We start from the raw sequence: 24331 nt of genomic DNA, 5'->3' as shown, positions 1-24331 counted from the left end.
AGGACCCAGACGAACAATCTCTCTCCATCTTCTGGAATGCAGACCTGAGGTCCCTGAATAACCTGTAGAGCTTTACTAAATATTAATACCTGACACAAGCATTTTTTGGGAAAAATGAACAGATATGTGCTTTTTGCATCCATGATGGGAGAATAACTCTTAGAATTTTCCTTTGTCTTAGAAGGGCCAAAGCTAAGTAGCACAATATCCATTGGTTAATTGGCAGCAATTGTCTATTTAAACCAGGACAAGTCTTTAAGGTGAGACAGTCTCCACTCTTAGGTTTTATTAACCTGAGCAGCCTTCCTCTGTAGCAGTCCCCTAGCAGACATGTTCAACCTTTTGACATTGTGACACAAGGTTGGCATGTATGCAGTTGACATTCGAAAGCTAATCAAGTTACTCAAAAATCGCAAAAGAAAAAATAATCGCATAATGACTTAAATAAATTTTCAATTTTGTGTTGGGCTATATTCAGAGTTATCCTTGGCCATGTGTGGCCCATGGGCTGGAATAAGGAAGAATAAGGAAGGAGCGGGAGCTCTGGGGCCCAGAAACAGGAGCTCCACGATTTGTAGCAAGCCGTACACTGACTTAGCGTTCTTTGCCACAAAGAGGCTCTGTGGAAGGGTCTCTTTACCGGACCAAGGGAAGGGTGGGATGAATCAGTCAGCTAGATGCCACTTGGCATATACACTGGCAATATTAAGCACTGGGTGTCGAGTTCTTTGTTCTCTAGAGTCTGAAACATTTTATTATATAAATATGACCTCTAATTTTCTTCCCTGTTTCATACCACTGACACTTTTTTTTTCAGTTAAAACAACCTATGCTAGCTTGTTAGATTTCAAAGTACCTCTTCCTGACCTTCAAAATGCTAAATGTCATAATATCCTCTCTGTCGGCTTCTTCTCCTTCTCATTAATTTTGGTTTAAAATTGACACTAACCACCATACTTTCCTATGGTACTGCAAGCTTACAAATTGTTGCTGAAAATTATGGAAGAATACAAATATATATATATATATGCAGTCCATGCCTTCATGTCACAATTCTTAGTCACTGAGGTTAGATTTTTCTGATGTACTAATTTAAATGTTTTTGTTTTCTTGTGTTTTGTTTTCCAGGTGTGAGGTGTCCATGCATGTGTGTGCATGCCTACATGCATGTGGGCACATGCGTATGTGGGTGAGCATGCATATGTGCATGCATGCACATGAAGAACAGAGAGCAACTTCAGATGCCGTTCCCCCTGTCTGACCTGGGGTCTCTCATGGTCAGAGAGGCTAGTTTAGCTGACCTTCCAGCAACCAAGATCTGTCTGTATCCAGCTCCCCAGCTCTGGGGTTACAAGCTTACGCTTGGCATTTACATGGTGTTGGGATCAGTCTCAGATCCTTTTACTCGCAAGGCAAACACTTTACTGACTGAACTCCCTGCACAGCCCTGATTCAAGTTTTTTTTTTCCTAAACAGAACATAATGCAAACACAAGTCAAGTCGGCCAGTGATGACATTGCACAGATGGGCGCATGCTGCTGACCACCCTAGAAGTTACCCACGTTACCTTGGTGATGTCCGATTTCGTCTCTGTAACATCAGACTGGAGATTTTTAAGGGCAATCTGATTGTTTGCACTATAATGGTTATCCAGAAATCCTACAAAAGGAGATAATATTGCTTTTTTTAGTTCACCAAAGGATAAAACAGAATATATATAACTTTAACTTTTCTATAAGATGTAATGTTACCTAGTCACAAAATATACTAGCCAAGACTGGATCCAGTATATTCTGAGCCACATTAAATCCTGTGTACTCCCCTTACAATTCCATCCATTTCCACTTACATTATCAGAGCTCATTATTGTTATTGTTTTTTGTTTGTTTGTTACATTTTGTATGTTTTTTTATTTGTTCCAGGCGGGGCTTTCAGCAGTCATATTCTCCCACTCTGGACTTCTGAGCTCATTGTTATAGAGCTTCTTAGTCTGCAAGATCCTTTCCTCAGCACAGTTCTTTCTGTCCCTTCCATGTAATAACTGGTTAGAGAGATGCAGTCCTGTTGTGTCTCCAGGGTCCTGCGATTTCACCCGGGGAAAGAGCCAGTCATGTCTCTACATTTCCCAGCACCAGTAGCATTAAGGCAGAAAAACAAGTCCAACTTCCAGCCAGTATCTTCATGCAGCATAACGTGGTGGGCTGATCAGTGATCCAGACCCCGAAGCTCAAATTGCTTCAGGGTATCTGAGGAGAGTGCTGAGGTAAAACTGGGAGACACTGTGTGTGTGTGTGTGTGTGTGTGTGTGTGTGTGTGTGTGTGGGTGCCTCTGTGGGTGCCTCTCCATGAGTGTTTGCCACAAGGATAGCTAAGAATACAGTCAAGTCCAAGTGTGTGTAACAGAAGTTCTCTAAATTTCCTTCTCCGTGTGCCCATCCCGTAGGCCTCCTGGAGCCCTAAGTAGAAGCACTGCTGATGAGAAGGTCTCTTTGGGATACTTTGAAGTCTGCCTAGGCCCAAAGTAGGCTGAGCTCAGCTGAGCTGCGGGTCCACAGTGCCAGCAACCCCATGGCCAGGCTGCTCCGCATGAATGTGAGTCAAACCCGTGAAGCCCAGGGAGGGAGGAGTCTCCAGAGGCCCGGGTGTCCTCAGGCCAGAGGTACGGCTTTGTCTCCCCAGTGCCCATGGTCTAGGGAAAGTAACTTTACAAAATGTTAAAAGTGATGGCTCCCCAGTTGCTGGTGCTGGTACTAAAAAAGAAATGTCAAAAGGTGTCCCTCCACATTGAGAGGCCTACATCAGAGACTTGACTCACAGTTGTAAATCAGAGTCACAGCGTGTAGGATTCCATCTCTGACCCCACACAAACGTGCTTATTGTTACTTAGGTAGATGTTTAAGTGTTTCGTGGAGAAAATGATATGCTTGAGCATTGTCAAGTCTGACAAATTTATGGCTTGAGGGAATTTCGAGGTCACCACTAGCAGGTACAAAAGCTTGATCTGTCACATCTTGCCCTTGGGTGACATCGAGCCTCCATCAGATGCGAGCCTGTGGCTCCATCTACCACTGTTACTGAGTGACAGAGACGCTCATTCAAGGCGACATGTACAGATTGCTTTGAGTGATGCACGGGTATCAGACCTAAAAGGTCTCATGGGCTCCTGGCAGGGAGACCGTGATGGACTCACAGTGAGGCTGAAGAGGTCTGAAGTCAGCTCCCTCTGGTTGTGAGGGACTGTGTGTGAGTGGGACCTGGAGAATCAACACAGTTGGGGGACACGCTGGGTCCACAGGTTTTCTAGCTGGGCCTTAGCTGACCACAGAGCCTGAGCTGTGGGCCCTGTCTTCATCCTTAAATGTAGACAATAGTCCCTTCTCTGCAAAAATGAAGTCATTGCCCTCACTGCGCTGGCAGACTGCGTGCACAGCAGCTGGGCAGGGATAGGGCGCAGGGAAAATGGCAGTGCCTGGGTGTGATTGTTAAAATACTAGATAAAGTCACCCTTTGACAAGGCTGTCACACCAGTGGCCAGAAAGCCACTGGAATCGGGCCTCAGAGCCTGAATCCTGGCTCTGGATGTCTGTGTGGCTTTGGTCTTCCCCAGTTCCGCCCTGGGAAATGGGACAATGAAGGTGGCTACTTCCTACGATGACTGAAGAGTCAGTCGATGACACAGCTATAAGTAGACTTTACTGCAAACCCAGAACAGAATGCAGCGTCATGCCATAAACACTAGCTGTTGGGAAGAGCCGCATCTCCAGCAGGGAGGAGGAAGGGCTGCCATGATCAGATATGCTGGGGCCAACTATCAGTTTCCTGTGCTTTCAGTAACAAATGGTCACAACACAAATGCATTATCTATACATCTGGCCACTAGAAGTCCATCGCAAACCTCACTGGGCTAGAATCATAGGGTCAGCAGGCCTGTATTGCTTTCTGAAGGCACCAGGGGAGAATCCTTGTATTCCTAAGGTCAGGCCTATCTTGTTTCAACCTCTATCTCTCTCTTTCTCTTTCTTTCTTTCCTTTTCTTTTCCTTTCTTTCTTTTATGTGCAAGAGAGAAAGAGAGAGACAGAAGTTGGGCATGGTGGCACACACCTTTAATCCTAGCACTTGTAAGGCAGAGGTAGGAGGATCACCGTGAGTTCAAGGCCACCATGAGACTATATAGTGAATTCTAGGTCAGCCAGGACTAGAGTGAAACCCTACCTTGAAAAACCAAAGAGAGAGAGAGAGAGAGAGAAAGGCAGCTAGAGAATGGGCACACCTGGGCCTCCAGTCACTGCAAAATGAACTACGGACACACAAGCCACCTTGTACAACTGGCTTTATGTGGTTCTAGAGAATTGGGCCTGGGTCCTTAGACATTGTAGGCAAGTGTCTTAACCACTGAGCCATCTCTCCATTCCCCAATCTCTACTTCTGATGTCCCTTCTCTTTCTTAATTCTTTCCTCCAGTCTCCTCTAACTGCCAGGGTTATCTCTTCATCTTAAAATCATTGGCACAACTCCACCTGCCTTCTTTCCATGTGAAGTTACATTACTCGCATGATCTAGGAACTAGGATATGGGCATGTTTGAGGGCATCATTATTTCTCTCAGCTGACTAAATGGGGAGAGTTGGATGATACACTGTACAGAATATACAACCTTCAAATAGTGAATGCTATCTATGTAGCAATATAGAAGGTACTAACAAGTCAACACTTTCATAATGAAATCTCAAAAGCCTATGGACCACATGTCCAGGATATTAAACCAATGTATTATAAAAACAGTACTGTGAGCATCGGGAAATGGCCTGGCTCAAAGAACCTGGCTGGGGCCCGGACCCTGATCAGTTACAGGATGTATGCTCACCAAGGCTTCCTGTCTCTAGGCTGACAGCCCAGACTCATGCCACAGCTCCGTAGCTTCGCAATGTGTTGCTCGCCTCACTGACTCCATTTTCCACCTATGATCTCAGAATAGGGAGCCAATGCCGCTGAGCCCTGCTCGGTTCTTCTCTGCTGGGGAACACCCCTCCTACTTGCCTTGTGGATCATTTCTCAAAGAGAAAATGCCCTCAACCCTGGCTGCAGGTGCTGGTTCTTTAAAACAACGTCCAGCGCCTCCTCTTCCTCCTCCCTAGCTCTGTTACACAGCAGGGATTCCCAAACTATATCCTACCCAGCAGCAGAACCAACACTATGGAGGAATTTATGAGAAACGCACATGCTTGGGGTGCAATCGCCTGGTTCCCCCAGACCCACCATATGAGGACCCTGCAGTGGGGGGAGGGCTCAGCCAAGTGAGCTGTAGCCAGTCTTCCAGAACATGAGGGTAGACGACGCCCAAAGCACCTGCTGGTCTCAGATGAACACACCCCATACAGGTGGTCTGAAGCCAGCCTACTTTGATTCTAAAACCACCCGTGGAGCTGCGCAGGTAGCTCAGTTGCTACAGGTCTTGCTTTATAAGCATGCCAGCCAGAAACGCACGCCCAGAACCCATGGAAGAGACACGGGCATGGAGGTGCATGCTTGAAAGCCCAGCCCTGGGGAGGAGGAAACTGGTGGGTCCCTGGGGGCTACTAGACAGCCATCCTAGCCTACTTGACAAGCACCAGGCCAGGGAGAAGCTTTGTCAAAAAAAAAGCGCAGGTGGCTGTGTTTGGTGTTCCTCAGGAACGACACACTCACACACACACGTATGCGCGCACACACACACGCACACACAAACTCACCCATGGCTCTCAGGAGGCCATATTTCACCTGTGGGCATGAGGATCAACCAAAGCTATGACTGGAACGGAACTATCAGGGAAGTCAGCCTGAGACTTCAATACTCAGTGAATTAACATCCAGCCCAGGGATCTGCCGTGATCACTGCTGGCTCCGAGTGGTTCGTGAGTGGCGTCCAGGGCTCTAGTCCTCTGCTCTCTGAGTGTGCCCAGAGCTTGCCTCTCCTTTGGTGATTGGAAGTTTTGTACTTGTGTCTCAGCTGATCTGAGCCCATGCATGCACACCACTGCACATTTGAGATCCCTCTGAAGCCCAGGCCATTACCAGCTGTTGCAGTAGACTTCTCATCACAGGCACAAAACTCCCAAGGGCAGGTGTGGGAGGAAAGGGTTTATTTTGGCTTATAAACTTGAGGGGAACCTATATGATGGCAGGGGAAAATGATGGCATGAGAAGAGGGTGACCATCACCTCCTGGCCAACAAGAGGTGGACAACAGCAGCGGGAGAGTGTACAAACACTGGGGAGGGGAATCTGGCTATAACACCCACAAGGCCGCCCCCAACAATACACTGTTTCCAGGAGGTATCAATTACCAAATTGCCACCAGCCGGGAACCTAACATTCAGAACACATAAGTTTATGGGGACACCTGAATCAAACCATCACACCAGTCAATCAACTGAGGGTGAGCGAGGCCCCAGGCTAAGCAGAGGGGGGAAGGTTGCTTGCTCGTCCCTCCCAAGGGACTCCAAGACAAAGTTACAGCTTTGCTGTTCAAAGCCACAAGGGGCCCAGATACCGTTTAAGACACCAGAAATGGGGGTTGTTTGGACAAGAAGGAAAGGGGGTTGGGAGGAAGGCACCATGGCCAAACGGAAAGCAAGGTGAAGCGTAAAGAGAGGAGCCAGGAGCCCAATCGGTGAACAGGACGCTGCTGAAGAGTGACTGAACGATCCCCGCAGGGGTCCGACACAGCTGGAGTTGTCTCTACAACCAGCTGACAAGCACCGCCGTGTACAGTGTAATGAGCCCATCCATCAACGCTGCATGCGCACAGGAGCACTCGGGCTGGAGAGGAGGGGCATGTAGGTAGACACCCACCCCATGGCGTTTACAAACCTCCCTCATTTCTCATCCGACCGGAGTCAAGGCTTACTGACTTCCCACTGTACTCTTAATGATACTCCTTTTCACTAGTTCAGAATAGATGTTTTTGGGGATGGGAAGATAGCTCAGTAGGTAAAGTGCTTGCCTTATAAGCACAAGGACCTGATTCAATCCTCATAGCCCAGGTAACAATATCACAATGGGATGGTATGTGCTTATAATCCCAGCATCGGGGTAGGATCTCTGGTTCTCACTGGCCAGCCAGTCTTGTCAAGTGAGTTCCAAAATAATGAGAGACCTTGTCTGAGAAGAAAATAAAATGGGCAGTATTCCTGAGGTTGACACTTGAGGCCATCCTCTGGCCTCTACACACGTGAGCACCTCTGCCTCTCACACACAGGTCCTTCTCAAAGTCACTCTTCAAACTTACTTCAATTCGTCCCCTCTGGAGATTCCATGCTAGTGATCAACTGAATCTCCAGAGACGCTTTCCAGCTCTGACTTCTGGGAAAATGTGCTCTTGTCTCAACAAACCTGTGTGGACTAGTTTAGCCATAGAAGGTCCCAGGCCCTCACAATGACGAGCTGCCTCTAAGTCATTTCCCACTCAGCCTTTCCTAAAAGGAGATCAGCTATGTCCTCTCCAGGCCCTGCTCTTCTTGCCTACTCCCGTCCCCAATCCACTGAAGAAACAAGCATCCTTTCTATTCCTCTCCCTCCCCTCACCTCCGGTGACCACCCCAAAGTAGAGGCTGGTGTTTTCTTGTGGGAAGGCTCTGCCCTATCATGTCTGTTTTCACTCCCTGTGCTTCTTGCCTTTGGCAAGGTCACAATCAGGCTGGTGACCCCCACCAGCCACATCCCCTTGTCATAGCATGCTGTGACCTTGTGGTCCTAGGACAGGGCCTGGGGACCGTAATATTGGAGTGCACACAGAGAAGCTTCTGGAGGCTCAAGGGAATACTGCTTCACATCTGGGACGTGGTCAGCTTGAACTTCACTGCCTCGAACTCCCACAGGCTGATTCCAGGAGATTCGGCAGACCTGTGCAATGAACTAACTCCTGGCCCTTCTCCCCTGACGTAGTGTAAAGGCGCCCTTCCAAGAAGCCTTGGACTCACTCTTGCCTAGGTCCTCAGCTCGGTCACACCGTGCAGCCATGCTCTTTGGCTGCCCTGGCAAATTAGCGATCACTTGGCGGGCTTACATCAACAGCAGTTATTCTCTTGCAGCCCTGGAGGCTGGAAGTCTGAAACTAAAGTGTCAACAGGGCAGGGACACACTTCCCCTGAAGGCTTCGGGGCGTCGGGGGACCCTTCTCTGACCCTCCTCGATGCTGGAGGTCGCTGGCATTCATTCACATCTGCCCATTCATCTTCACTTTGCCATTTTCCCCACGGCCCATGGCCTCCACATTCTTACCTCCTCGTAGAGACATCGGGCCTTGGATCTGGGGCCCATCCTAACCCAGTATGAGCTCCTTTAAACTTGTCCACGTCTACAAAGCCCCCAGTTCCAATAAGGTCACCTTCTTGGGGGCTACAGCTTGAGCATCTTTTGGGGGGACACAAGTGACCTTCCAGCGGTGCCACCGACAGGAAAGATGACATGTGCTGCCATCACCTGCCACCAGTCTGTGCGCCCACACTGGCCGAGTCCTGCGGAGAAAGTCTCATCTCCTTTTCTGGAAGCTGGCACCCAGAACAGTGAGCACCCGCCATCTGAACACTCACTATGTACTAGACAGACACAACATGCGTATTTCACACCTGTGGAAAAATCCAGACCATACCTTACCCACATAGGATCACATTCCACTGATGTTTCCAAATCCTTTGGCTCAGTTTCAAAGATCATTTAATGACAAGGACATGCATCTCTGAACAAAAGGAAACATGGTCACAGTTTGCATCCGTATCTACTCTCAGAATGAGTCTGGTTCCCAGAATTCTGCTCTGACCCAGCTGTCAAAGCCACCGGAATGTTTGCCTGGCAACCAGGTGGTGTATTGTGCCACCTCAGAGCCACTTCTTGTCACGACTATTTTGGGGTTCATTACTGAGGCTGCTTTGACAAATATGAGTTCCATGAGAATTGTTCAAAAGCTTTTTAAAAGCAGAAAATAGATATGAGAAAAAAAGAAGAACACTTTCATACACTGCCTAGAGCCAGAATTGCTTTCTTTCCAGCTCCTCCCAACCTTTTTGTGTCTCACTTGCTTTGATGATGTTGGTCCCCTGTTAAGGAGCATTTTAGTTGCTGTAAAAGTGTTTTGGCATTAGGGGCTGGGGAGATGGCTGATTAGGTATGAGCGCTTGCCATGCGAACATGGAGGCCTAAGGGGGACTGATTCACCTTGAACTCAATTCCCCAGCACCCACGTAAACATGTGCATACACACTTGCAGCCCTCATTCTGTGGTGAGCAGAGACCAGAGAATTACTGGGCTCACAAAAAACAGGAGTTCCAGGTTGAGAGAGGAAAACAGATGGATGAGCAATAGAGGAAGACACTAGGCATTCTCCTCTGGCCTCCACATATGCATCTGCACATACATGTACACACACATGCCACACTACACTACACACATACTGCACCATGCCACAATACGCCATACATTCCTACACATACCACCACCACATGTATACACACTACCCCATACATACTATACATGCAAAAAGAGTCCCTTAGTAATAACTACCTGGATGACATCCCATTTCTAAACCATTTAGCCTACTTACTGCTGATCTTCGTGACCCAGCCTAACTAAAGCAATATGACGGGACTTACCAACCATACCAGCTACCGTGGTTGCTTTCCTACAATCTCATAAACAGCGGCTATTTTCTTAGTGTTTGTATGTGACTAGATATGAGGTCGCTTGTATAGTTTTCCCCTCTTAGCTAGCGAGGGACACATTCCAAGACTCTGGGTGGATTCCTACAACTACCTCTATTGTGCTTTCCCCTATAGGTACATACCTATAATCAAGAGCAGCTGACAAATCATACAGCCTAAGAAACTGTGAGCAATAACCAATAATAAACAGAACAGTTATAATATTTCACAAAAACTTAAAACAAGTGAGTTCTAGATTGGCCATTTAACAGTTGCAGACGATGTTTTTGACTACAGGAAGCAGACTACAGAAAGGAAAACTGCAGGAAAGAGTAGCCACTGGGGCTGTGAGCACAGCGACACACAGGTGAACCTGGTCAGAGGACTTCGCGACAAGCTGCACTAACCACTGAACAAAGGCCCTGGTACTCATGAATCCGCAGTCTGGCCTGAGTTCCAATGGCCAAGGCCAAGGCGAGACTTGACAGCTGCTCATGACCTTTCAAGGAAATGTACCATTCCATAGGCGGGCGTGGGGAGGGGCTGATGCCCCAGGACAAAGCATCCATAGTGTGGGCCTTACAGAAATGGGAAGTGCCTTTGCATGCGCGGCTGTGCATGTCACTGGCTCACCCTGAGTCGTGTCACCATCAGATCCTCCAGCTCGTCCCCATGACTCACTCCTCCAGCAAGACTGTCCCCCAGGTTCTGCCAGCTGGAGATTGAGTACAAGGCTTTATCACAACCCATGAGGCAGGCCTTGGAGGGGGGACTTTCACATTCAATTCATGTTACCAACGGAGGTAAACACTTTGCCAACGGAGCCGTCCCCCAAGCCCCGCAAGAGGAGACTTTCCCCTCGATTTCTTTGGGTCAGTGAGTTCCCAGCGTGATCTGCCAGGGGCAGAGTCCAGACAGCCAGGACACTGGGCTCTGGACCCTGGCAAGCCTGCCAGCTGCTAAGCCACTCAACTGTACCCCTGGGCTCCGTGTCCTCATGCATGCTACAAGAGTACCCAGCCCTTCACGGGGTACAATGGGATGGCCCGCTCCGTCATAGTGTGTCCCGTCTACCGCAGTGGAGCGAGATGGTGTTGGAGACATTTGAGCAAAGGCCTGTGCTGGGTGCGCCCTCCATTCGAGCACACTCCGCCTTCATTATGTGGAAAATGGCCTCGTTGCATCATGCTTGTGGCTCTAGTCTTTCTTCGTCGAGCTTGATGAATAGCATTCATTATCATACTATTTTGAAAGTCACGCAGCCGCTTGATTTCAGAGGTGACCTTTATCCATGCAAGTGCTGCAGAATACTGGGCCCCTCCTGAGGACAATGGTGGTCAAAAAGAGGACACCCCCCGCCCTCACCAGCACCAGCTCCCACCAGCGTGAGAGCCAGTCTGCGACAGATTCCCAGTCACCAGCCTTACCAGCAAGATGACCCTCTTCAGGATGAATGACAATGGTTAGATTTTGGCTCAGGGCTCGAGGACCACAGCATGCAGGGAAGGAATGTGGCACATCTTTGAAACCTCTTCAAAAGAGGCCCCAGTGGCCAAGGTGTGGCCGCAAAGCGCACACTCTGCAGAGGGCCCAAGAACCTGCGGCTCGGAGCTCATTACGGAAGCACGACATGAACAGTATGTTCATAGGATGTCAGGGTGGAGCAACATGACACTTCTCTGAGGGACAGCGTGGCCTCTTTTCTCTTTGGCTGACTTGGTCACACCAGCGAGCCCGGTGCCCTGAGCTGGGGCCCACGGACGTGATCACAGGCTCCTGCAGGAGCTGGACTAATAAGGCTGGTGCAGTACCCCAAACCCCAAGTCGTAAATCTCTCATTATCAGAGCCACTAGCTGCATAGTGCACACCAAGGGCTGGCGAGAGAGCCGCTGTCACTGGGTCAGACCCGAGAGGCCAGCGTTTCGAGAAAAGTGGCCAGGATCGGGGCTGAGAAAGCCCAGCCTCCTCAGGGCTCTCCCATAGCTTACCTTCTGGGCGACAATTAGAACAATGCTGTGGCCACCCTGTGGGTTTTCCCTGGAGCTCCGTGCCTTGGGGGCTGTTGAATGAGTCAAGTTCTTAGCTCTCCCCATCTTCTACTCTCTGCTCTTGCTCACGGCAGACTTCACACCGGGGCAGGAGCCATCCAAACTGTCCCCTGAAGTGTTAGGGCTCATAAGGATCCAAAGCTTCCTGAAATATCTGTGGACCCACACTGACCACAATGCCAAAAAGGGAAACAGAGACCCAGAGTGGAGCAGAGCTTCCTTGAGAAACCCCGGCAGGAAGCCACGGCTGCAGCATCAGGCTTATTCCGCAAACCTAAAGAAAGACCTGGATCTTTTTTTAATATATTTTATTTATTTGTTTGCGAACGAGAGAGAAATAGAAAGGGAGGGAGAACAGGCACTCCAGGGCCTCCAGCCACTGCAAACAAACTCCAGATCCAGGCACCACCTTGTGCATCTGGCTTACGTGGGCCCTGGGGGATCAAACCTGTATCCTTAGGTTTTGCAGAAAGCTCCTTTGCTAAGCCAGCTTTCCAGATCAATACCTGGATCTTTTTTAAAAATATATATTTCATTTATTTATTAATTTGAGAGAGAGAAAGAAGGAGAGAATGGGTACACCAGGGCCTCTAGCCACTGCAAACGAACTACAGATGAGTGCGCCCCCTTGTGCATCTGGTTTATGTGGGTCCTGGAGAATCAAACCAGGATCCTTTGGCTTAGGCACTTAACCACTAAGCCATCTCTCCAGCCCCCAAGACCTTTGATTGTTGGTCTAGTCCTCCTCTACCCATACCCTCCCTGATGGGCTAAGCTGTGTGTTCTCTTTCTCCAAATGGTGGACTGTGTTTAAATAGAACACATTGTTTGCTTTGTTTTTGCATGTTCATGGAGGATACATACATCTCTGTATGCACATTCGTGTGTGCGAGCATATGTGTGGGTACATGCGACCATATGAATGTGAAGGCCACAGGTCAGCATCAGATGTCTTTCTCATTTTGTTTTGGGCTGGTGCTGGGACTTGAGCTCAGAGTCCAGGGCGTGCTAGGCAGCATTCTTCCACTAGCCCATGAGGATCCTTCTTCCTTCAGTCTCCACCTTATTTATTTATTTATTTATTTTGACAGAGGGATCTCTTATAAACCTAGAACTCACAAATTCAGTTAGACTAGCTAGACAGCAAATCCCATGGACCCTCCTGTCTTTGCCTCCCCAGTGCTGGGGTTAGAGCTGCATACCTCCATGCCTGGCTTTTCTGTGAAGCTGGAGATCTAAACTTGGGTCCCTGTATTTGCACAGTAAGCCTTTTACCCACTCAGCCATCTTCCCAGACCTTAAAATAGTTGTTTTATTGGGTATAATTTACATAGCATAAAGCTTAGCATATTAGTTCAGTGGCTCTAGGAAAATTTTACCCCCCAAAGGAAGCCCTGTACTTATTACTGGTTTTCCCAGGACCTCCTCACCCAAGTCTTTGCCATTCACTAACCTCTAGCTGTCTGGATTAACCTCTCGTGGATATTCTAGATAAAGGGATTATGGAACATGTGGCCCTTGATGGACTTCTTTCACTTACTATCACATTGATAATGTTCACCCATCAGGACTTTGTTTCTTTCCATAGCTGAATAATATTCTATTGTATGCATATGCAACACAAGGTACATGTGTTCCCCAGATGATGGACAGGCAGGCTTCATCTATGTTGTGGTGATTTGACTCAGGTGTCCCCCATAAACTTAGGTGTTCTGAATGTTAGGTCCCCAGCAGATGAAGATTTGGGAATTCATGCCTCCTGGAGGCAGTATATTGTTGGGAGTGGGCTTATGGTATTATAGCCAGTTACCCCATGCCAGTGTTTGGCACACTCTCCTGTTGCTATGGTCCACCTTATGTTGGCCAGGGGGTGATGTCCGCCCTCTACTCATGCCATTGTTTTTCCCTGCCATCATGGAGCTTCCCCCTTGAGCCTGTAAGCCAAAATAAGCCTCTTTACCCCCACAAGCTGCTCTTTATTGGGTGATTTCTACCAGCAATGCAAACCTGACTACAACAGTAAAGTGGTACTGAGGAGTGGGATTGCTGCTAGACACCTGACTGTGTGGCTTTGGCCTTTTGGAGCTGATTTTCAAGAGGAATGTGGAAGGATTTGAAACCTTGGCCTAAGATATGCCTTTCAGTGATGTAAGTACAGCTTAATAGACTATTCTGATCAGAGTTGAAAGACCTGAATGCAGGAAGAATTATGGACTATGAGGTTAGGCTTATAAGGGTAATAAAGAGCTTTGCTTAGACTAGGCTATAGGCAGTTTATGTGAGATGCTTGCTGTTATGGCCATGTCCTGAAATGTTGTGCAGGGTTGCTTTGCATACAAATGAACTGGTGTGAGCACAGGGATATGGCACAGGTAAAAAATGAAATCTTTGGGTGAACTGCTGCCTGTTCAGCCGCAATTGAGAGAGTACAACCTTTGAGATTGGGCCAGCTGACCTGCACTGGGGCAACAGAAAGAGTGTAGACTCTTTTGAGGGGCTGAGTGTTCTGTTCTTCAAAGTCTGTTTTATTCCCCCTGGATTAACCAATTGGCGCCCTACCTGGTATTGTGGAGTATAAGAAATTCAGGAAAGAGAGGGTCATTGAGTTTGCAACATGGTCTTCTGTTTTGGAAATTGCCATGGGCAGTGTGAAGCAGGTTTTCTGGTTGCCTGCATGGAGACCCCATGGAGCCATGAGGATGAATTGTGGATTGCAGTGGAGACCCAGTGGAGATGCTGGGACCACGAGATGGCTGCTAAGGAAACTCCTGGCCCTGATGAAGTTTTCTAGGACTGTGAATAGCCTAGCTGGAGGGGTGCAATTGGAATGTCAGAGACTTGTTGCTGGTTAGAATTACTGGACTTGGAGACTTGTCACTTACTAGAGTTGTTGGACTTGAAGCTATAGAGTTTGATGTTTTCCTTGATTGTTTTAAATCTCACATTGGTTGAATATTTCTTTGCTATGCCCAATGCTATCTTTTGCTGTGTGAATGCTTATTTTGTGCCATTATGGGTTTTTTGAGGTTATTTTTGGTATTATGGCTCATTTAAAAGACCTTGGATTATGGGGATGTATGAACATCATTGGGATTTATAAAAACTGTGGGGACTTTTAAAGTTGGATGAATGTATTGCTTTTTACATCATATATGGTTATCAGTTTATGGGGGCCAGGGGCAGAGTGTGGTGGTTTGATTCAGGTATCCCCCATAAACTTATGTGCTCTGAATGCTAGGTTCCCAGCTGATAGAGATTTGGGAATTAATACCTCCTGGAGGGAGTGTATTTTGGGGGTCAGGCTTATGGGTGTAATGGCCAGTTTCTCCTTGCTAGTGCTTGGCATGCTTTCCTGTTGCTATTGTCTACCTTATGTTGGCCAGGGGGTGATGTCCACCCTCTGCTCATCCATCATTTTCCCTTCCATCATGGAGCTTCCCCCACAAACCTGTAAGCCAAAATAAACCGCTTTTTTTTTTTTTTTCCCACAAGCTACTCTTGATTGGGTGATTTCTACCAGCAATGTGAACCTGACTGCAACACATGTCTAGTTATTATGAATGATGCTGCTATGCATGAACACTTACTTGCATGAAGGTTTTTATATGGAGTTATACCCATGTACATTGAAATTATTGGAGTTAGGGCTAGGGAGATGGTTCATCAGTTAAAGGCACTTGCTTTCGAAGTCTGATATCTGGGGTTTAATTGCCCAGTACCCACATTAAGCCAGATGCACAAAATAGCACATGCATGTGGAGTTCATTTGCAATGGTGAAGGGCCTGCCATGCCCATTCTCTCTCTTTCCTCTCTGTCTCACCTTTCACTTCTCCCCTCTCTTCTCTCAAGTGAAATTAAAATACTTTTAAACGAAAGTGCTAGAGAGTATGGCAATGCCATTTCAAATTTTGAAGATTTTCCAAAGTGTCTTCTGAAGTGGCCATAGCGTTTTGAGTTCTAAGAACAGCACAGAAGTGTTCTGGGCCTCTGTATCATTTCTACCACTTATATAGATTTTATTTATTCAAGCCTTGCAAGTGATTATGAGCTCATTACTTACCATTTTGATGTGAATTTTCTAAATTATTAATGTTGAGCATTTCTTTAATGTGCTTTTGGGCCATTTTTTTTTCCTTTGGTAAAAAAATAAGAATGAGAGCAGTGATTCTGGGACTCCTATAAGGCCGTGTCCCATGTGTGTCCCACCGGTGACGCAGCCACCCCTAACAGCGGGGCTCCCCTGACTAGCCCTACTGTTTCCAAGGTCAGGCAAGCCACCTTCTCTAGGCCTCAGTTTCCCTACCTATGAAGCAGGCACCATGTTATCTAATGTGCTGGATTGTTGTGAGAGTTAAGGAGGGAGACACAGAGAAGGCCTTAGCACATTGCTGCATGTGGAAGTTCATTTCTTTATTCCCACAGTGAGTGTTTGGACAGCATCTGCCACGGGCCACGTGCTCCTGAGGTCACAGCAACAGGCAAAAAGACAGAAAACTCTTGGCCTTCGTGGAACTTGTGTGTACTCTAACATTCTCAAGAAAGCTAATGATGCTAGTTATTATTATAATTCAACATTTTTACTCTTGATTGCAAAATAAGTTCCTGTTCATCAGGATCCAGAAGCTAGGATGACAAGGCGAGGAAGTCTCACTAATGAACTTGAACTTTGGAGAGAGGCGAAGCCTGAGCTGCAGTAATTGCGGCTCTCCTCCCTCCCTCTCCAGGGGTGGGCTTCCCTCCTCTCTCCCGGGAAGTGAGGCAGCTTGAGAAGCCACCAGGCTGGTTACCGGAGGCATGATAAGAAAGAAGACAGATTTGCTACTTCAGCTATCTAGACAAAAGAACTGGGGACACACTCATCAATCTGAGGGAGTTCTAGAAGCATCAAGTCATCTTTTTGTGAAGGGAGAGAAGCAAACGCGAAGGATGTGAGAGAAGACAGAGCCAGGAACGCGGCTCTTGCTGCTTCATAAATGAGTCTAACAGGGCTGGGCAGGACTGTAAATGAAACTCCAGGAAGGATAGAACCGGTGGCCTGAAAGTTGCCTCTCAAAACCATCACAAATGAGGTCTGCACTCACAAAACACTGCTCTGCCTGGAGGCCAGTGATGCTTCCTCCACTGAGGACCAGCTGCTCCTGGGAACTGAACAAGTTTCAACTGTTTCTTGGAGCTTCATCTGCAATGTGGGCCCAGAAACTCTGACCTGATGAGGTACAGTGATCCCAGGTCCTTCCCAAAGAACCCCCCAGCAAGAAAGGCTGTGAACATGACCTTCTGTTGATTCCCAGTACCCTGCAGGATTCCATGTGACCAAATGACTGCAGTGTGTGTGTGTGTGTGTGTGTGTGTGTGTGTGTGTGTGTGTGTGTGTGTGTGTACACACAGAGGATAGGGGACATGCCACACCAACTAGGCTAACATTTGTAAAAAAGCAGGCATGCGACAGAAAATTTTCCTGACAAATATTAAATTTTATTATAAAGGCAAGGGAAAGCAGTAAATTACTAGAGAATGAACAAAACCAAGCTGGTAGAAAAGTAAGAAATCGCAGAGACCCTTAGAGCTGTGGGAACGTGAGAATGGTGAGGTGGCCCAGTACATCAGGGATGTAAATAATGAAATACAGTAAGTGGTGATGCCAGAAAAATGCTCAAAAACCCAAATCATATCTTACCACACTCAACAGTCAGTTTATAGATAATCAACAAATGAAAAAGGTAATTTAAAAAAAGATAAAATAGTTAATACTTCTATTGTCTTGTGAGGGAAAGGTTATCCAAAAAGTTCCAGAAGCAAGCACTGTTAAAGTTTAATAAGTTTGACCATTTTTTTTATTTGAGAGCGACAGACACAGAAAGAAAGACAGATAGAGGGAGAGAGAGAGAATGGGTGTGCCAGGGCTTCCAGCCTCTGCAAACAAACTCCAGACGCGTGCACCCCTTTGTGCATCTGGCTAACGTGGGACCTGGGGAACCGAGCCTCAAACCAGGGTCCTTAGGCTTCACAGGCAAGCGCTTAACCGCTAAGCCATCTCTCCAGCCCAGTTTGACCATTTTTAATTTAATACTTCTGGACTAATAGTGTCCATGAAAACAGTATATTTTCTTATTAGTCACAGTTTAGAAAAAAATGCAGCTTAGGACTGGGGAGAAGTCTCAGTAGTTAAAGGCACTTGCTCACAAAGCCTTCAGGCCCAGGTTTGATTCCCCAGCATCCACATAAAGCCAGGTGTACCGTGTGGCACAAGCATCTGGAGTTTGTTTGCAGCAGCAAGTGGTCCTGTTCCGATTTTCATTCTCTCTCTCTCTGTAATAAATCAAGATATTTTAAAAAATATTGTAACTCATACAACAAAGGTTTAACATCAAAATTAATTTTAAAACTCCTATAAATTAATTTGGGAAATTTTACCAGCCACCCAATAGAAAAAAAGTAATAAAAACAAAATGGGCATTTCAAAGAAGACATGGTCCTTAAGCAACTGAAGAGACGGTCAACCTTATTACTAAATAGAGAAATACAAAATAAAATCACAAAGTCATTTCACATCTACCTGATAATTGGCACAAACAACAATGCCAAATCCTGGTGAGGACCCAGCACCAGGAGCTGCCCTCCATGACGGCTGAGTCTTAACCAATATTACCACTGTGGAAACAGCCTATCACCACAAGGGCAAAACACCCATCACAATAACAGATCTGCTCCAATTCACGGTATTTCACCAAAACATAACGCTCCCCTAATTACAAGATGCATCATTTTGAATATTTTATTTATTTATTTATTTGAGAGAGAGAGACAGAGAAAAGTAGATAGGTAGAAGGAGAGAAAGAGAGAGAGAGAGAGAATAGATGCATCAGAGTCTCCAGCCACTGCAAACAAACTCCAGGTGCATGAGCCATGTTGTGCATCTGGCTTATGTGGGTACTGGCACATTGAATCTGGGTCCTTAGGCCTTGCAGGCAAGTTCCTTAACTTCTAAGCCATCTCTCTAGCAGCCATTTTTTAAAGTGCCACTAGGAAAGGGTTGTGTGAGGGTAGCGCCCCCACAGCACTCACTTGATGCTTGCTCAACTCTGCTTACCAGGCCTGGTGTGGGTGACTCCACTTTGACCAGACCCAGGAAGGCCCCAGGCTAAAGCTGGGAGAAGAGAAGGAGTATTTTCCTTAAGGAGTCTAGGGTCAAGAAGAGCAAAGGTGGGGGGGCTAGAGAGATGGCTTAGTGGTTAAGGCACATGCCTGCAAATCCTAAGGACCTAGGTTCGATTCTCCAGGTCCAGGTAGGCCAGATGCACATGGTGGCACATGTGTCTGGATAAATAAATAAAAATGAAAAAAAGAAGAGCAAAGAGACAAAGATGCACTTGAGAGGTCAGCCACAGGGAGAGCAGCCTCAGACCCAACCTCTGTGTCCTCAGCTTCCAGTGGGGATGCAGCAACTGAGCACAAAGAACACCCTGGAGGATCACGAGAAAGGTGCCCACTGCAGGGAGGTGGAGTCAAGGGCCAACATAGCAGATGAGAGGCTGGGTACAGAGACGCAGGAGACTGGGGACATTGGTCAGGCAGCCTGCAAGCAAGCACACCCCAACTCCAGAGCCAGGTTGCACAGGAGCAGAAAGCTTGGCATCCCAGGTGTGAGGTGGCCTGAATTTGTATGTCACTCCAAGCTTTCTGGCCACCAGCCAAAGTTGACTTGCCTCCAACACAGTGAGGATCATTAAATGCTTGGTTTGGTAAACTCCAGTTATATTGGGCTGTTTGTCTTTTTGTTGCTGTTGTTCATTTCTAGTTCATTGAATATACTGGATATCTGCTCTTTGTCGTAAATCTGGTTTACAGAATATTTTATTCTGGTCATGGCATGTCTTTGCATTTTTTTCACAATATTTCTTCATGAATAGAAATTTAATTAAATCTATTTAAAATTTTTAACTTTATTTTTTTTCTTTTATTGTTCTTATTTTCTGGATGCTACATAAGAAAGCTTCACCTGATTCACAAGATAGCTTGTGTTATTGTGTTTTAAAAGCACATACAGGAACAAGAATTCTACCTAATGCTTAGGGAAGAAATAAAAAAGAGACTTGGGAGGCAGAGTGTAGCAGACAGATTCAGGTTCACTGAGATGAACTTTCAGACCAGGCACAGTTATGGAGGAAGGGATTTATTGAAGCTTACAGATCCAGGGGAAGTTCCATAATGGCAGAAGAAGCTGGCCTGCCTTCACAGGCCCAAGCAGACAGAGAGAAGCACAAGCCTCAAGGTCAAAAGCCACAGCACACTTCAGGAACTCCAGCTAGGCACACTTTGCATATCTTTAGATTGAAATTGGAAACCCACCACCACACCTTAAGATCACCCAGTGACACTGCCTCCAGCCAGGTAGCCAGCAGATGCAAACTACAAACAATAAAGAACTGAATATATTGGGGGTCATCTATTCTATTCAAACCACCACACAGAGGTGGGAGGATCATGAGTTCGAGGCCACCCTGAAACTACATAGTGAATTCCAGGTCAGCCTAGGTTAGAGTGAGATCCTACCTCAAAAAAGAAAGAATGAAAGGAAGGAAGAAAGAAGAAAAGATAATATGTGGGGCGATTGCTGTAAAGTGCACACTTTGCAAGCATGAGGACTTGAGTTCTATCCCCAGTACCTATGAACACGGGGCATGGCGTGCATACCAGTAATCTCAGTGCTGAGGAGGTGGAGACTGATGGAGTCCAGGAGCTTGCTGGCCAGTCACTGTAGCTTAACTGGTGAGCCCCATGCCAATGCGAGACCCTGTCTCATGCAAGGTGGATGGAATGTCAAAGGATGCTACCTGGGTTCCTCTGGCCTCTAAGCAAACATGCTCAAGGGTGTGCTCATACGTATATAAGCAAGCATGCACACCACGCATACACATGACACAACAAACAAAAATATATTTATGCTTAAATTTTCTCCCAGCTGTGTTGTGGATTTAGCCCTAAACTCTTAAATCAAGGTACAGCCTTTCTAGTTCTATAGTTAGCATTTGAAACTCAGGGAACCTGCCTCGTCATCTAAGCATCCTTCTGGACTATTTCTTTCCAGGCACATTTGTACACAGTCCACACAATGCAGTTGGTGGCGGGGGTTGCCCCACGTTCTGGTACCATGACTGCACATCTGAATGGATGGCGACTCTGCTGAGGCAGGAGCCACTACCCTTGGGTCCTCATTGCTGAATCCTGGGCTTGGGGAAGTAAGGTTGTTGGTTCAAACACCGAGGACTGACGTCAGCTCTGCCTTCAGCACCCTGAACCTCTCAGTGCCTGCTTCCTTGCTGTGTGGGGGGCTATGCCTCACACGCACTTTCTGGAGTTGATTGCCACACAGGAAGCTCTTAACACAAGTGTCTGGCTCGTAGAAGCTGAGAAGCAGTAGCTGCCAGTAGGGATACAAGCTGATTAAATGTCTGCTGAGCTGGGCTGAATGACAAGTACTGGGGCCCCAGCAGTGGATCCAACCCAGAGCATTCACGTGGCCCCATTCCTATGAAGCCCAGACCCAGGGCCACTGGGACCAGCTTGCACCAGAGCTCCACAGTATGTGCACTTCTAAAGAAGAGGAAGAAGGCAGCAAGAATCCATGGGAAGAGAGACACGCCTGCAGAATCCCCCTCCCTTGACTTTTCCCTGGACCTGAAAACCCGTATCACCATCAAAGTTGAGGACCTGAGGAGTAGGGCTCAGCCTGTGTATCACACAGCAGGAAGTTGGTTCACCCACCCATGACACCCATGATCTGTGTCTGCAATGTCACCCTCGGTCCACACAACAAGGGTCTCATCATCTTCATTCCATGACACCCATGATGACATTCATCTGCTATGTCACCCTCTGGTTCACACAACAAGGGTCTCATCATCTTCATTCCATGACACCCATGATGACATTCATCTGCTATGTCACCCTCTGGTTCACACAACAAGGGTCTCATCATCTTCATTCCATGACACCCATGATGACATTCATCTGCTATGTCACCCTCGGTCCACACAACAAGGGTCTCATCATCTTCATTCCATGACGCCCATGATGCCATTTATCTGCAATGTCACCCTCTGGTTCACACAACAAGGGTCTCATCATCTTCATTCCATGACGCCCATGATGCCATTTATCTGCAATGTCACCCTCTGGTTCACACAACAAGGGTCTCATCATCTTCATTCCATGACGCCCATGATGACATTTATCTGCAATGTCACCCTCTGGTTCACACAACAAGGGTCTCATCATCTTCATTCCATGACACCCATGATGACATTTATCTGCTATGTCACCCTCGGTCCACACAACAAGGGTCTCATCATCTTCATTCCATGATGCCCATGATGACATTTATCTGCTATGTCACCCTCGGTCCACACAACAAGGGTCTCATCATCTTCATTCCATGACACCCATGATGACATTTATCTGCTATGTCACCCTCTGTCCATACAACAAGGGTCTCATCATCTTCATTCCATGACGCCTATGATGACATTCATCTGCTATGTCACCCTCGGTCCACACAACAAGGGTCTCATCATCTTCATTCCATGATGCCCATGATGACATTTATCTGCAATGTCACCCTCTGGTTCACACAACAAGGGTCTCATCATCTTCATTCCATGACACCCATGATGACATTTATCTGCTATGTCACCCTCTGGTTCACACAACAAGGGTCTCATCATCTTCATTCCATGACACCCATGATGACATTTATCTGCTATGTCACCCTCTGGTTCACACAACAAGGGTCTCATCATCTTCATTCCATGACACCCATGATAACATTTATCTGCTATGTCACCCTCTGGTTCACACAACAAGGGTCTCATCATCTTCATTCCATGACGCCCATGATGACATTTATCTGCTATGTCACCCTCTGTCCACACAACAAGGGTCTCATCATCTTCATTCCATGACGCCCATGATGACATTTATCTGCTATGTCACCCTCGGTCCACACAACAAGGGTCTCATCATCTTCATTCCATGACACCCATGATGACATTTATCTGCTATGTCACCCTCGGTCCACACAACAAGGGTCTCATCATCTTCATTCCATGACGCCCATGATGACATTTATCGGCTATGTCACCCTCGGTCCACACAACAAGGGTCTCATCATCTTCATTCCATGACGCCCATGATGACATTTATCGGCTATGTCACCCTCGGTCCACACAACAAGGGTCTCATCATCTTCATTCCATGACGCCCATGATGACATTTATCTGCTATGTCACCCTCGGTCCACACAACAAGGGTCTCATCATCTTCATTCCATGACGCCCATGATAACATTTATCTGCAATGTCACCCTCTGTCCACACAACAAGGGTCTCATCATCTTCATTCCATGACGCCTATGATGACATTCATCTGCTATGTCACCCTCTGTCCACACAACAAGGGTCTCATCATCTTCATTCCATGACACCCATGATGACATTTATCTGCTATGTCACCCTCTGTCCACACAACAAGGGTCTCATCATCTTCATTCCATGACGCCCATGATGACATTCATCTGCTATGTCACCCTCTGTCCACACAACAAGGGTCTCATCATCTTCATTCCATGACGCCTATGATGACATTCATCTGCTATGTCACCCTCTGTCCACACAACAAGGGTCTCATCATCTTCATTCCATGACGCCTATGATGACATTCATCTGCTATGTCACCCTCTGGTCCACACAACAAGGGTCTCATCATCTTCATTCCATGACGCCTATGATGACATTCATCTGCTATGTCACCCTCTGTCCACACAACAAGGGTCTCATCATCTTCATTCCATGACACCCATGATGACATTTATCTGCTATGTCACCCTCAGTCCACACAACAAGGGTCTCATCATCTTCATTCCATGACACCCATGATGACATTTATCTGCTATGTCACCCTCAGTCCACACAACAAGGGTCTCATCATCTTCATTCCATGACACCCATGATGACATTCATCTGCTATGTCACCCTCTGGTTCACACAACAAGGGTCTCATCATCTTCATTCCATGACACCCATGATGACATTCATCTGCTATGTCACCCTCTGGTTCACACAACAAGGGTCTCATCATCTTCATTCCATGACACCCATGATGACATTTATCTGTTATGTCACTCTGTGGTCCACATAACAAGGGCTTCATCACACGATCATTCCATGCTCAAGCTACTTAACAGAGATTTGAGAACTTCTAGGTATCTTCCCTGCCATTTCTAGTTCTTTGATGTCAACACCTGCTGTTCCTCACAGTGCCTGATCTCACAGTTGTGACTGGGCAATTTTTCATTTAATTCTGAGTCCCAAGCATCCACCTAGAAGCAATTCTGCCAAACAGAGGTTCCTGTAGGATTTGGGAGATGTGATCCCTGCCTGTCCTTTCAGGGGAGCCTCCCTGATGTCACAAGACCAACATCTAAGAACATCTAAGAAGCAAGGATGTTGATGGCAACGGCTCTCCTTCATCTCTTTCAATACCAAAGGAAGAAAGTTGACCAAGCCTTGGCCATGCATGACCTTCATTATTCTACTAAGAATATCAAATG

The 24331-nt window shown here is 46.9% G+C and overlaps 1 protein-coding gene across 7 annotated transcripts in view; it reads right to left on the bottom strand.

Moving 5' to 3' along the window:
- C1H10orf90 (chromosome 1 C10orf90 homolog) overlaps positions 1 to 24331 on the bottom strand; it is a 302122-nt gene that overhangs the window by 82225 nt on the left and 195566 nt on the right. For 5 of the 7 annotated variants that reach the window (XM_045132275.1, XM_045132235.1, XM_045132240.1 and 2 more), the window contains one exon: positions 1568 to 1659. The exons of the other annotated variants lie outside the window; for them this stretch is intronic. Coding sequence is in view for 3 of the 5 variants with exons in the window: in XM_045132235.1 (XP_044988170.1) it covers positions 1568 to 1659 (92 nt within the window). In the remaining 2 variants the exon portion in view is untranslated. The remainder of the gene's footprint in view (positions 1 to 1567; positions 1660 to 24331) is intronic. 7 annotated transcript variants of the gene reach the window in all.

The sequence above is a fragment of the Jaculus jaculus genome, chromosome 1 (genome assembly GCF_020740685.1).
Source record: "Jaculus jaculus isolate mJacJac1 chromosome 1, mJacJac1.mat.Y.cur, whole genome shotgun sequence".
In the NCBI taxonomy this organism is placed as follows: domain Eukaryota; kingdom Metazoa; phylum Chordata; class Mammalia; order Rodentia; family Dipodidae; genus Jaculus; species Jaculus jaculus.
The sequence above is the reverse complement of the archived record's forward strand: the minus strand, read 5'-3'. Positions and strand labels throughout refer to the sequence as shown.